The sequence below is a fragment of the Stigmatopora nigra genome, chromosome 17 (genome assembly GCF_051989575.1).
Source record: "Stigmatopora nigra isolate UIUO_SnigA chromosome 17, RoL_Snig_1.1, whole genome shotgun sequence".
NCBI lineage: Eukaryota > Metazoa > Chordata > Actinopteri > Syngnathiformes > Syngnathidae > Stigmatopora > Stigmatopora nigra.
The window spans coordinates 1322029-1335910 of record NC_135524.1 but is presented as its reverse complement, the minus strand read 5'-3'; the positions used below and the strand labels follow the sequence as shown (position 1 = coordinate 1335910).

General features: G+C 34.2%; 1 protein-coding gene across 2 annotated transcripts; it reads right to left on the bottom strand.

Moving 5' to 3' along the window:
- Positions 1 to 723: 723 nt before the first annotated feature.
- Positions 724 to 12701, bottom strand: lhx6a (LIM homeobox 6a). 2 transcript variants are annotated; one of them, XM_077737797.1, is made up of 9 exons: positions 12561 to 12701; positions 11468 to 11530; positions 10703 to 10885; positions 9819 to 9940; positions 2632 to 2852; positions 2171 to 2271; positions 1619 to 1714; positions 1375 to 1549; positions 724 to 869 (listed from the first exon to the last, which is right to left on the bottom strand). In XM_077737797.1, exons 1-9 carry the CDS (start codon positions 12627 to 12629, stop codon positions 790 to 792), a joined length of 1110 nt encoding a protein of 369 aa, XP_077593923.1. In that variant the 5' UTR covers positions 12630 to 12701; the 3' UTR covers positions 724 to 789. The 2 variants fall into 2 exon arrangements, with proteins under 2 accessions (XP_077593923.1, XP_077593925.1); XM_077737799.1 differs by having other exon boundaries at positions 2632 to 2849.
- Between the last annotated feature and the right edge of the window lie 1181 nt (positions 12702 to 13882).

The window sequence follows — 13882 nt, the reverse complement described above, 5'->3', positions numbered from 1 at the left end:
AAAATCTATTATCGTAAAGCATAATTAACTACAAAAACCAAAGAAAACTACAAATTAGACTAAAGTGTGACTATTTTGATTATTTTTTGAATATAAACCAATTTTTGGGTCTTTTTTGGCACACAAATGAATGACGAAATGTTCATCACATTGTCTTTTATTGCATTTCTTTACACAAAACATTGAGGATGAACACTCAATTAATTATCAAATAAACATTTGCGTATCTTTTTCATCGTCGTTTCATTTTACAAAAAGTCCAAAGAAGAAAAACAAAAGTGCTTTACAGGGATTTTTTCCATCTTAATAAATACAAGGAACGTTGAGGTTCACGTTGAATTTGCTTCTTTACAAACGTGGTGGGTGGCGCTTAAGTACTTCCAACACAGACTCCGCCCCCAACACACACACACACACACATACACACACATAAAAAGTCACATCTTACTAGCATTTTTCATTAAAATCCATTTTTTTGTACCAATACTGTTTCACTCCAAGCAAACACAGACATTATTTCATTTAATTTTTTTGTTTTTTTTTTAATTATGGAAGATTTGTAAGTAATTCTGTTGAAAGAAACCTGAAATTTAGCAACGTTTCAAAACTTGTGCTTTTTGTGGTCGTCCTTCATTTTTTTTTCATTTTTTTGAGATATTTCCAGTCGTTTGGTAAAGAATGTTATCCATTTATTGGTGGGATCCATGTGAGGATCCAGTGGTGGGAAGTTGGAGGGATTGGGGGCCTTTTGGGGGGGTCTTAGAGGGGGTGGAAAGTAGTCAAAGAGTGCTAGCGGCTGAGGGGCAACTGGGGAAGCGACATGGCCTGATGGGGGAGACTCTGGGAGGTCAGAACCGAAAATGGGTGACCTGAGAAAATATTTTAAAAAACATCAAAAAACAGATCAATAAAATGATTAAAATATAAAAATTCTTAATAATTATATTTATCAAATAAAATATAAATATATAATAAACAAACATGTTTTGTATTAATAAATATATCTATCAAATAAAATATAAATATATAATACATACAAATACTTTCTATTAATATATATATCAAATAAAATATAAATGTATAAGACAGAATTTAAGAAAAAATATTAATAGATATTTATCAAATGAAATATGAATATATAATGAATAAAAATAAGGGTATAATAAATTAATATAGTCTTTTAAATGGCCAGTGTTAATGTATATATATATATATATATATATATATTTTTTTTTTTTACTGGATGGCATTATTAATAATTAATATCAACTGCAATTGTATACTAATCTGTTTTGTATACGTTGTATAATTACTTGAATTACTTCTTATATTCTGACAAAGACATTTTGTATTGTCATAATAGTTATAACTTACTGTCAATGTATCCGTGTAGCGCCACCATTCGCGCCCGATCCGGGCTTCCAAAGGGCGAGTAGTGAAGATCGTCCGGCAAAGACGAGGCTATCCTGGACGGGGGGTGGCCCTGGGGGCCCCCACTGTGCTGGGGGGTGTGCTTTTTGTGTCTTGCTCTGCAGTTTTGAAACCACACCTGAAAAAGGGGGCGGGGGGAGGAGATTACAACCATGCTCTCTTACACGCCATTGGCTTTCGGGCTCACCTGTATAACTCGCCTGCTGAGACCCGTCATGTCGGCTAGTTTTTGGAGCGTTTGGGCGTCCGGGTTGTTGTCTTGGGCAAATTGGGCCTGCATGATCTGTGGAAAAGTGGCATATGGCTTTAAATGTAACGTTGACATATTAAATAGCTGCAAATATCAGTGTTTGTACTATTATGACTACTGTACTACAGTCTTCCCTCGATTATCGCTTTTAAGCATTTTTTATGCTATTATTTAGAATATATATAAATTTTTAAGTTTTTAAGTTTACAAAGTTCATAAAAATGTGATTTTTTTGTTGAAACTCCTAAACTCAGCAATGAAGATACATTAAAAGGTAGTTATAATAGGGGTGACCCTACTTTGCCATTTTTCAATGGAAACGGTCATGTTTGGTTGATATTTGAGGGATTACTGTACGTTTTCACACAAAAATACATGTATACAAGCTTTTTGTGACAGTTTTGTAAAATAAAAAATACATAAAATGTAGGAAAACTAGGAGTATGGAGTATTTATGTTATGACTGATAAAAGGAAGGATGAGTGTTACCTGCAATTGTTCGGCAGTGAAGGACGTCCTCGCCCGTTTGGCTGGTTTTGGCTGATTGTCTTGCTCCGTTGGGACCGCTCCCTCTAACGTGATACCGTTGCCTGCAAAAAAATACAGTTGCTGTTTAGTGATTCCAGAAAAAAATGCTTCCCTCTGGGTTCCATTTTTTTAAACCAATTTAAGCAATCAAAATAACCAAATATTTCATTTAAAAAATATAAAAGTCAAAGTAAAAGTCTATATTTGCATGATAAAAATCATGCCAAGTAAAAAATCACTTAAAAATGGTTAAAATTCCACAATGACATATCGGTACCGTATAACCTGGACTATAAATCGCACTTTTTTCATAGTTTGACACAAAAAAAATTCTCCAAAAATCGGTTTTCCTCCATTTTGCTACTTTGACATTGAGATGAAAGTCAATAGGAATTAATTGTATAATTTTTAGCTCCACCCACCGCTTTCTGCAGCTCTCTTAAGATTCTCCACCATGGTGTCGTAGTGTATCCTGCACAGCACTTTTTCCTCCACCAGTCCAAACTCTTCCCCCGTAGACAGCTGCCTCTTGCACGAGTAGCAAGCGAAGCACGCCAGGTGGTACGCGTTGCCCCGGGCGCGCCGCACCCAGTCGCTGGCGTAGATCTGACGGCCACAGCGGGCGCACTTAGTACCAAACCTACTGTGGGGGACAGAAAAAGACAACGGCTGAGGCAAAGGGAACACCACAACATAAATATTTTTATGCCATAATTCAATTCAAAGCGCTATTGTAGAAGAAAAACATTTTTAAAAAATTCTAACTGCAAGATTTGGTACCAAAAAAATCCAAGAGCTGGCTCTAGAGGTGACTGTGTAGTTCCCTTCAAAAAGAATGCTAAATTAGCCATAGCGCCTTTTCTCTTCATACCTGGAACTCAATAGCAATTAGCATATGTCAACTTCTGTCTCTGAACCTCTTGACCAATCATATTAAAGCTTACTTGCCTGTTAAACCAATAAAATTACATTAAGCTACAATCTTACATATGTTCATTAACATGAATATAAATATATTCATTAATATATGCTGTTCCTTATTCAATAAATCAAATTAAAACTCCAAATTAAACACTAACATGCAAGTTTTGGCCTATTTTGTGGAGGACTGACAAATTCTTGGCCTAAAAATGTGGTTTACACTCACTTTTTGGAGTTTAAACATAAACAAACAAAAGAAAATAAAATGTCTTTCACATATACACACAAAGGCAAATATATACACACTTTTTTTGGTACTGTGCTTGAACGATGACATCACCGTAACCGATAGCAACGCTGAGGTCAGAAATCGTTCTACACGCGACAATGTAAACGTTGCTCGGACCATTGGTGATTGGCTTATTGGAGGCGGCCATACACGTGCTAGCTAGCCGTTGTAAATGGATTTGAGGACAGAAGGAGACAAACATTGCGTTGACGGAGGCTAAGCAGACATTTTTGCCGAATAATCCCATGTGAGAAGAAAAATGCGCCGCCGAGTGAAGCGCTGTTTTGGTCACGGAAATGCCACGTGAAAAGGAAAACTAAATTTAGCGTCTAAAGTGAGAAAATATGCTATAAAAATAGGAGAGCCGGGCGAAATTGTGGCTCATAATGTGCTTGGTGTGATAATTTTTGGGTAGATAAAGTTTATGGCTAATTAGAGGGGATTTTTATTCATATAATTGTTTTTATTTATGGTTTAACTGTGTATATTGCCAATGATGATGTCGTTTTTGGAAAAAATACAAGAAAAAACATTAAATTAGACAAAAGAAATTCGAAAAAGAGCAAAAAAAAGTTGAACTAAAGCAGAATTTTGCAAAATAAACCTTATTGTATTAATAGAAAACGATTTTTTGATGAATTTACTGACACTATGATACACAAATGGACTCAGATAATTAAATATCCCATATTAAGCTCCCTTATGATGTCATAGCATACTCATACTGCGCTAAAAATATATATTTTTCCCTCTAATTTTCTCTAAATTGCCAAAAAAACTCAATAATTTATATGAAAGCCCAATCATGAGCACTATGACACACTTTGCTAGCCTCATGATATCTATCACCCCCATAAATGCTAAAAGTCAAGGAGAAAATACCCAAAAAGCAGCAAAAAATAAAAAAACAAGAACAATGTATCTATAAAAGGTTGAAATTGAGATTGTGTGTGTGTGTGTGTGTGTGTGTGTGTGTGGGTTGGTGTGGGTTTTTGAGGGGGTTGGAGCAAGTATAAGGGCTGGCACTTGAGTGGGTTTTGGCAGAAAATCAGCCCACTTTAAGTCCACTCTGTCTGGGATGAAAGCCCACTGTTGTGCCTTGAATCATCCCGAGCGTCTTCCCCTCCTCTTATTGGTCGTTCTAGCATTTTGAACATGAAACTAGTATATTCAAATCTATCCTTAACATACACGAATGAAGGTCACTTTCCCAGCAACGGAAATCCCACGACATTGTCCACATATGACGTGGGAATACATGGGAATGATTATTATTATGTTTTTTTTGGAGTTTAGTGGCTGGGTGGGTTTTTTTGTCCTTCCCCTTGCGTGAGTGACCCAGGTGTTGCCAATTGTCTTGTTAAGCAAACCCTGTCTGTCTATTTCAAACCCGTGTGGAAGTATTATGTTATGTTGGGAAGTGCTGATGCATAATTGAAGATTTTTATGGAGAAAATTACATTAAAAAACATTAAAAAGTGGACAAAAATATTGACTTCACAGGGCAAATATAGCCAAGAAGGAAAAATACGGGGTTTAAATACACAGTAGGGAGTTGATGACTATAACAAACAACAGTACACTACTGTCCTTTCAAATTTAAATTGGGAATAATTTAAGAATTGAAATAAATGGCAACAGCAATAAATTTTTTTGGCTATAAATATTTTTATGACTAATATTTATTACTGTTTGCATTCTATGGTGAAGTTTTAAATATTATTGTACTTGTATAATGAGAATAAAGACATTCAGTTCAATTATTGCAGTTAAGGCAATTTAAATGAATTTTAATAGGCATAATATTTGAAAAATGTAGTGAAGTTGCATGCAATATTAGGGGAATATTTCATATTTATATTAAAAAAACTGCAATTGCTGATTTATATCGCAATTCTCATGGTTTGCATTGAAGTTAATATCTGGAATATAAGAAAAGTACATTTACAAAATACACTTTATAAGAATTTGGCCTTGGCAACTCCAGTATGAAACCATCTTGGACGCCATTTTCTGTCAGATTCGAAAACAAACTCTTTAAGGGTATAAAATTTAAAATTCGCTTAAAATATTAGACATAATCTCCCATAACTAACAATTCAATATGTGAAAGTACACAAACAGATCTACTACATCCAAAGCCGGAATAACTTGACTAAAGAAGACCACATTAAACCAATTCGTGGCTGCTATTTTCCATTTTCCACGTCATTGTGAAAGCGTATTTTGTCGCTAAACACTGTAGCGTAGCGGCGTATGCTTCCAGATTTCCTTGTGGCCGTACAGTAAAAAGGCAAAGCATTTTTGCCAGCCAGCGAGCGGCTAATGGAGTGTGGCAGCTTGTCAGCTTTGTGCTTGCTAGACACAAAGCAGCCAACGCTGCAAATCATCACTCAATTCAGGCCCCCATTTAAGGCCTTCTACTCCATTTTTTAAACACACGCCACATCCAGATTACAGACTTGACTTTAAATAAGTGTTAATAGCCTTGATCCAATATCACAATGCCAAATAGGACCCAAATAAAGACACAAAACTGCCATTTTTCCCTCCATTGCGGCCCTCAATTGAATAAATACTGTATTTTCTCACATATTAGCCGTTGTTATCTGTTTATTTTTTCTCTATTTTGAAATAAATTACTGTATTGGGTTGCGTTATGGTATTTTGTCAAGTCTAAAATATGCGCATATAAGCCGTACTTTGAATTCACTGTGTGAGTTTATTAATAGGAGGTTATATTAAATGTGGGGTATATTAAATGGGGGTATACTAAATGGAGGGGGTATATTCAATGCGGGGTATATTAAATGGGGGGTATAGTAGTAGGGTGGTATATTAAATGGGGGGTATATTGAATGGGGGTGTATTAAATGGGGGTATATTAAATGGCAAGCTTTAAACAAAATGAACTGACTCATCTTTAACAAGGTCTGACTTTTATATTATTTTCAATTGTTTACAACTTTTTATCCTCAAATAACCTGACTTTTTTCAACCAAAAAAGTATCAATCAAAATCTTAATTTCCAGCCCCCCCTTTCACATCCACCCTGATCACACTGGATGAATCCAGTCTTTGTTTGACAGATGTTTTATCGTTTTTTACAAATCCAGTTGCCGGGAAGAAAAAAAAAAAGAAAAAAAGGGGCTGTTCTCCCCTGAGCGTGTTGCCATAGTAACCTAATCACCTAAGCAGAGGTGGCTTGATGAGTAATTACTGACAATTCAGCAATGCCTCGTGCTTAACAAAGCTCACTCCGGGGTACCGTACAAGCACCCCCGAAGTGAGCCTGATTGCAACAGTGATCAGACTTCCTGTGTGACACTATTCGTGTACTTTTTTGTGTATAAAAATGTGTGTATTAGTGTGAAATGGTCATTTGAGAAGCACAGCAAAGCTATGTCCACCACGTTCGTCCCAACAACCTCAATCCGGCACCCCCACTTGGACCAAAAAACACACACACACACACCCACAAACTCTGATTTCCTGCCATTACATCCCATTAAAGCAGCTGTCAGTCAAAAAAAACAGATGAGAGACGGACATTGATGAGGAAGCATCCTCAGGTTGGGGGTTTGAAACCCCCACAAAACTTTTTAGGGTAAAAGTGCCAATTTTTATTCCTGATATTGGCGGCGAATTGCAGAAAAATGAGTGTGTAAAGGTATAATTATGCAAATGAGCGGTAGCCTACTGTTATTGTTAAACGTGAAAATTTTAAAAGAGGGAAAAAACAATTTTGGATGTCTTTTTTGATAAAACTTTGTTTAAATGTGAATATGTTGACTAGTTTTCTAATATAATCCAATCGCAAGTGAACTGTAGACTATTTTGCTATGCAAATTAATATTAATTAGATTATAAATCAGTTCAATGAATGCCTTCCTAAGTTCAACTTAATCTAATTTAATAATAATAAGAAAAAAACTGCCTTTTTACATGAATATGTCAACTAATTTTCTAATACAATCCAATTCCAAGTCAACGCTAAGCTATTTCGCTATGCTAATCAATATAAATTACAATAAATGACATTCTAACTTCAACATCATCCAATCAAATAATAATAATCAAATAACTTATGACAAGGACGTATAAAAATACATTTTTACAAATCAGAAATAACAAATCCAGGACCCCCTAACTCAAATTGTTCCCAAACCATTAAAAATTGGACAACTTTATATTTATAAATATAAAAAAATGTTAATTTCTCCACAAAAATCCCCAAAAATGAACCCCCACCTTATCCAAAACTTATGTCAACTCCTCAAAACTACAAACAAAAACAGTATTTATTTACTTCACCTTTCATATGCGCATAACATAACATAGCATAACATAACCTAACATATCCCTACACAACATCCATTTCTACCTTTCTCCATCTCACATACTCTTACCATCTACTTTACATATTTAATAATGACTCACAGTCCGCCCGGGCGGCAATTATTTGGGGGTGCCGGGGTTGACCGGCGAGGGGGAAGTTTAAACGCAAAGAGGTCAGCTGGAGTACGAACGCCGAGTCGGCAGAGCAAACACAAATGCGTGTTGTGAAAATAATAAAAGCCCGTGATTGACAGCCGCTGGACATGCGTCAATAAACAGAGACCCAACGTGTGTGTGTGTGTGATTTGGTTCGGTACAGTACTTGTGTGGCTTTATATACACACATATATACACATATACACACATATACACGAGGCCGTGTGTATTGAGCGTAGCTAATAGTTTTGGGATAAGAATCACATTGGTTACCCCCCAAAAAATGGCTCTGACCGGGCACTCGGGGCGGTCTAATTGCTGGACTAGAGGACGACTAATTGCTGGTGATTAGAAACCTCAGCGCGGTCGTTTTGCGTCAGGTTTTGATCAGGCGTTGATGTTCGGGTCCCAAAATGAAAAATACTTTTAAAAAAGGGTTTTTAAAGAGTAACTTTGCAATTTGAAAAGTGTTTTTTAACAAATTTAATTGTGGTTTTGCGTCAGGTTTTGATCAGATGTTGATGTTCGGGTCCCAAAATGATAAATACTTAAAAAATAAAGGTTTCTAAAGGGTAACTTTGCAATTTAAAAAGTATTTTCTAGCAATTTGAATTCAATTTAATGCAATACATTCTAACATAGTCCTTTTTTTAAAGATCTAAAAGCAGTTTTAATGTTAAAACGTATTTTAATCCCTTCCCATGCCATTTTTAGTCTTTCTTATACTTGCCCTTAACTTGTATTAATGTGAATCGCAATACAAAACAAAGTATTTTTGCAGCGTATAAAGTCAAAGATATAATTTGTACACATACTGGGCATAATAGGATCAGACAGGAATTTGCTGGGGCAAACTTAAATGCCTCCATTTTCCCGTAATCAGGAGGCTACGAGAGCCAAACATCTTCAAGCGTTTTACTTCAAAAAGTCATTGACGGCCACCATTTTGACTCCTGACATGAAATGAAGCAGCGATACGGCCTCAAATAATGAAAAGACGCTCTAATTATCTCAAGTACGCCAATGTGTTAAAAATGCATTTTTTTTGTAAATTGGAAGCACTCCACTAAGATGAAGACGTGACGACAACACCCCGTTTTTGTCCCTGATGATGATGATTGCATCATGCGTACTTTGGAAAAATAAAAATAAGGTCAAAATGATGATTTATGGGTCATGCATTTTGATAATTTTCAAAATATGAGTCATTTTTTGATTGTGTGATTGCAATAATGATGCATTAAGCTAATTTGCTATTTGGTTTAGCCAAGTTAAACTGCAAAAACTCCCATATTTTTATCATTTTCTCTCTTTGCATGCAATAAAACGTCATAAAATGAGATCAAAATGTAGATTTATGTATCATGCATTCTAAATTTTAAAAACAATATGAGTCATATTTGCTATTTGGTTTAGCCAAGTCAAATTGCAAAAAATATATATAATTTTTTTATCATTCTCTCCATTTGCATGCAATAAAACATCATAAAATGAGCTCAGATGTACAAAAATGTGCTTCTTTTCTATATTAGATATGAATTTGCAAATAGCCAAACTGAAAATTAAATGTTGACATATTTTAGCCAAATATTTTTTGTATACATAATCCCATATTTTGATTGAATTGCATTTGACTTTTTGTTCCAAACAAGACGACGAATCACCAGCCAAAGCTTCTATTATCAATATTGACAACAATATAACTTAATGTTATAAAAAAATTAAATAACGCATCATTTGACGAAACACTTCTATAAAAACGAGTCATTCCGAGTCACTTAAAAGTAAGATTTGAGTGAATTTGGGCCTATTATTTTGAATTTGAATGGACTAAAAGGTCACTTGGAAAAGTGAAGGCACTTTTTTGTTGCAAAAAAATTGTTAATAATCATAAACTTACCCTACCTGAAATAATCCATTTTACAGAAGATCTCCTTGTTTTTGATGTAGCAGCTACTATGTTGACGTAACGACGTCCGGCAAACCGAGCACTCCAAACAACGTACGTGCCAGATTAGATTATTCACCTAAAAACACATAAAAAATTGATTTATTAAAAATACCATGGAAATATTGCCCAAAAAACAGACATATCTCTGATAGTAATGACATAAAATAATGTCATCATTATGCCAATTCATAGGAAAAAAATACGTAATCTGGAATTAGATTTTAGATTACTGGACAAAATAAAATATGTAGTTACACTTTTTTTAATACATCAAAATTTGTATATGGAGGAAAAATGCAGTTATGAATTTGCAGTATTTTCACATTAAAGCATGAAATAAAAAGGCAGTGGTTTTCAAAATAAGAACAATGAGGCCAAATGCAATTCATATTTGCAGTTCAAAAATTGCTATTAGGAGAAATACTACTAAGTATATTTCAAAATATTGTTGTTTTATCAGTAAAAAAGCATAATTTGGCAACAATGTTATTCTCAAATATTAAATGCAAACATCCTTAAATATATTTATCATATCCCCATTTCAAAATAATGCATAACTAACCCTCCAATCGCTCCCTTCACAATTAAAACAGATATAAAATCATTTTAAAAAACCACCTAAGCAGCATAACATATTTCTCTTCCTTAAATTTCCATTTACAAAAAAAAATCACCTTAAATTTAACTTAGAAGAAGAAAAAACGACTGTTTTGACGTGATTTCAAAATAAAACAACGACAATGTTATGATCCCCGTCTCCAAAACAACATGTCACGGCACGTTTAAAAAACCAAAACATAAAAGAAAGCAATAAAACATGTTCGTTTGTGAAGTTTACCTTAAGAAGGTATCGATCCAGGATCTCCAGGCCGCAACTCGCGCACACATTCTTCCCGGTGGAGGCCACGGAGCTGCCGGTGGAAGTGGGCGAGCATACGGACGGAGTCGACGGCGTGCTCGGGGACGAGCGTGGCTCATCCCGCTCCATGTTCGACCTCTGGGACTCGGCGTCCGATTGAGACTGCGGACGGACGGGGTTCGGGTTTCGGGGGAAGACCAAGTCAGTAATGGTCTTTATCATTAAAAATAATAACAAAAAAATCCAAACTCTTATCGCCAAATGCTAAAGAAACGCCCCCCACCCTTCGTTTTCCCACATTATGACTCATATTTCCTTCAAAACATAATTTTCTTGCAAATCATATTAATTTTTCATACACAAACTAAGCCCACGTTGTCATAAATATGACCTGTTATCCCCCAAAAACATGTTTAATCCCTATAACATACATGAAATAATATAAATACTATTCCAAGATGAATTTTAATGGTGTAGAAAAATCACTGACTTAACATTAACTTAGCATAACATAACTAAATCCTAGCAATAACAACTATTACTACTACCAGAACCAAAACTCTTATAATTTTTTGGTTATTTTTTACTCATTTCATGTATTTAAATGATTCAAATATATTAACAGGAAAACACACTAAAAAAATGAGCTTTTCCTCTATTTTGCATAGCCAAAAACACTCATTTTACCACCAAAAACACATTTTTATGCCTTAAAAATGACAAAAAAAATTGGACATTTCTTACCATTTGCACGTGTTTGACTTCCACGCTGCTCCCCGCAACACTTTGACCTTCACTGGAGATCACCTACAACAAAACACAAACCCACCCAAGAAAACATTTTACATTTTATACAAGAAACCCCCTTAATTTGACACCCCCAAAAAACACCCTCTAAATGATTCTACAACCGAAATTAGCCCCTTGGAATAATTGCTTTTTTCTCCCTTTACAATCCAGGACACGATTAGGGATTAAAATAGAATGAGTGTCTATTTTCAGGGGGGGGTTAAACTACCTTTAATGACAAATAACTATGGGATAAGAGGTTATGTGGGTGTCTATTTCAGATGTCAATCAACAGGGACCCCCGAAACACACACTTGCAATTAAAAAAAACACGATTTAACCCTTTTTTGTGCCTTGACAAAAGCACATTGCATTAAAAAAGCTTGCAAAAAACCTTATCAATAATTCTATATCTATATTAAAAAAGCAGATTGCATGAAAACCTTGCAAAAAACCCAAATATATACATATATATATATATATATTGATGCATTAAAAAAACTTGCAAAAAAACTTATCAATAATTGTATATCTATATACATATATATATATATATATATATATATATATATATATATATATATATATATATATATATATATATATATATATATATATATATATATATATATATATATATATATATATATATATATATATATATATATATATATATATATATATATATATATATATATATATTACAAAAGCAGATTGCAAGAGAAAACCTTGCAAAAAACCCTAATATATACACATTATATATATATTTATATATATATATATATATATATATATATATATATATATATATATATATATATATATATATATATATATATATATATATATATATATATATATTGATGCATTAAAAAAACTTGCAAAAACCCTATCAATAATTATATATATATATATGTGTGGGTATACATACATATATATGTATATATATATTACAAAAGCAGATTGCATGAAAAAAAAACCTGCAAAAAAACCCTATCAAAATTTTTATATCTATATAAATAAATATATATTTTTTGGTCGAATTTACCTGTTTCGAGGTGGACAAAACCGTGTTTCCCTCAGAAAGAGGAGACAAAACTTCATTTTTCCAGTACATGAGCCTCACAGCGACAGCAGTCGGTCGATCCGTTGACCAAGTGGACAAAGAGCGGCTTGCATCCGATGTTCGAGAACCTCCTATCCACAGTCTTTACTTTTTTTCAGCCGTTTTTCTGTGGGTAGCTCCTTTTTTCTTTTTGAACCCCTGGCCGCTTGGACCGAAGCTCCTCTTGTGTGGTCAGGCAAAAGTGCTTTTGAAAGACAAGCATGCATGTAGTATGAAGTGACTCCCCCCACCCCACCCCTCACCTCCCCCTTTGGCTCCCTCCCTCTTGCCTCCCCCTTTTTTTGCACTGTACCTCGTTCCTTACTGGTGGGATGGATTTGTGACTTTACAGGAAGTGGAACTTGTAGGCAGCTTTTATTTTTTTCTCCATTTCTTTCCAAGGGGGTGCTAGAAAAAGTTTGCCCCCCAAAAAAGAAGAGTGATGAGGGGGGAGGGTGCACATGCAGATTTTTTTTGCATAGCTCCATAGCAACTGCAGAAAAAGAAATATGGATTAATAATAAAAAAAAACATGGTGCATAGTGTAAACAAGTTCATTTTGGAAGGATTTTTTAGGACATTTTGTGGCATGGAAAGGTTGGATTTGATTAAAAAAATGGTTTTTTTTTGCCTAAGAGATATCATTTTTATGTCTATAAAATGATTGCCATGATTTTTTGGGGGGAAATTTAAGGATGAGTTACAATAATTCAAATGTAAACAACTTCATTAAACTAGATAAATCATGAGTTATTAAATTGTTTTGAATGAGAAATGTATATCTAAAAAAACTGCAGAAAATATGATAAAATATACTTAAATACGCACTAAATTATGGAGTTGAAATGATGTTTTTATTACACACACATTTCTTTTATTTTAATATCTCCAATTATTATATAAAAATGTATTCAACCCCAAAAAACATTTTAAGCTCCATTTTTTCCTCTGAGTTTTCTCATAAAACCCATTTTAAATTAATTTAGGTGTGTATTTCCATCTTTCCATAACTCACCTATATATAAAATATATTTAAGTCCCTGAATTAAAAAAAAAATCCAAAAAAACTCAGTAAAACCATTTTTTTCCAGATTTCTCAACCCATTCCTATTGAGTTTTCCTCTTCAGGCTGCTTCACGGCACCCCTGAAAAATCCGCACACACACTGAAATTCTGGAACACAAAATCTTGAGGTCATTTGTCCATCATAGTTAAAAAAAAACTATGTATTTTTGTCCTCCTCCTGCTAAAAAAAGTCCTTTTCG

Bases quoted from the DNA above. Each gene is read 5' to 3' on its own strand.
- lhx6a (XM_077737797.1), bottom strand. From the start codon at position 12,629: ATGTACTGGAAAAATGAAGTTTTGTCTCCTCTTTCTGAGGGAAACACG. The intron at 11,531-12,560 runs GTAAATTCGACC...GTTTTGTTGTAG, and splicing joins TTTTGTCCACCTCGAAACAG to GTGATCTCCAGTGAAGGTCA. The intron at 870-1,374 runs GTAAGTTATAAC...ATATTTTCTCAG, and splicing joins GCTACACGGATACATTGACA to GTCACCCATTTTCGGTTCTG.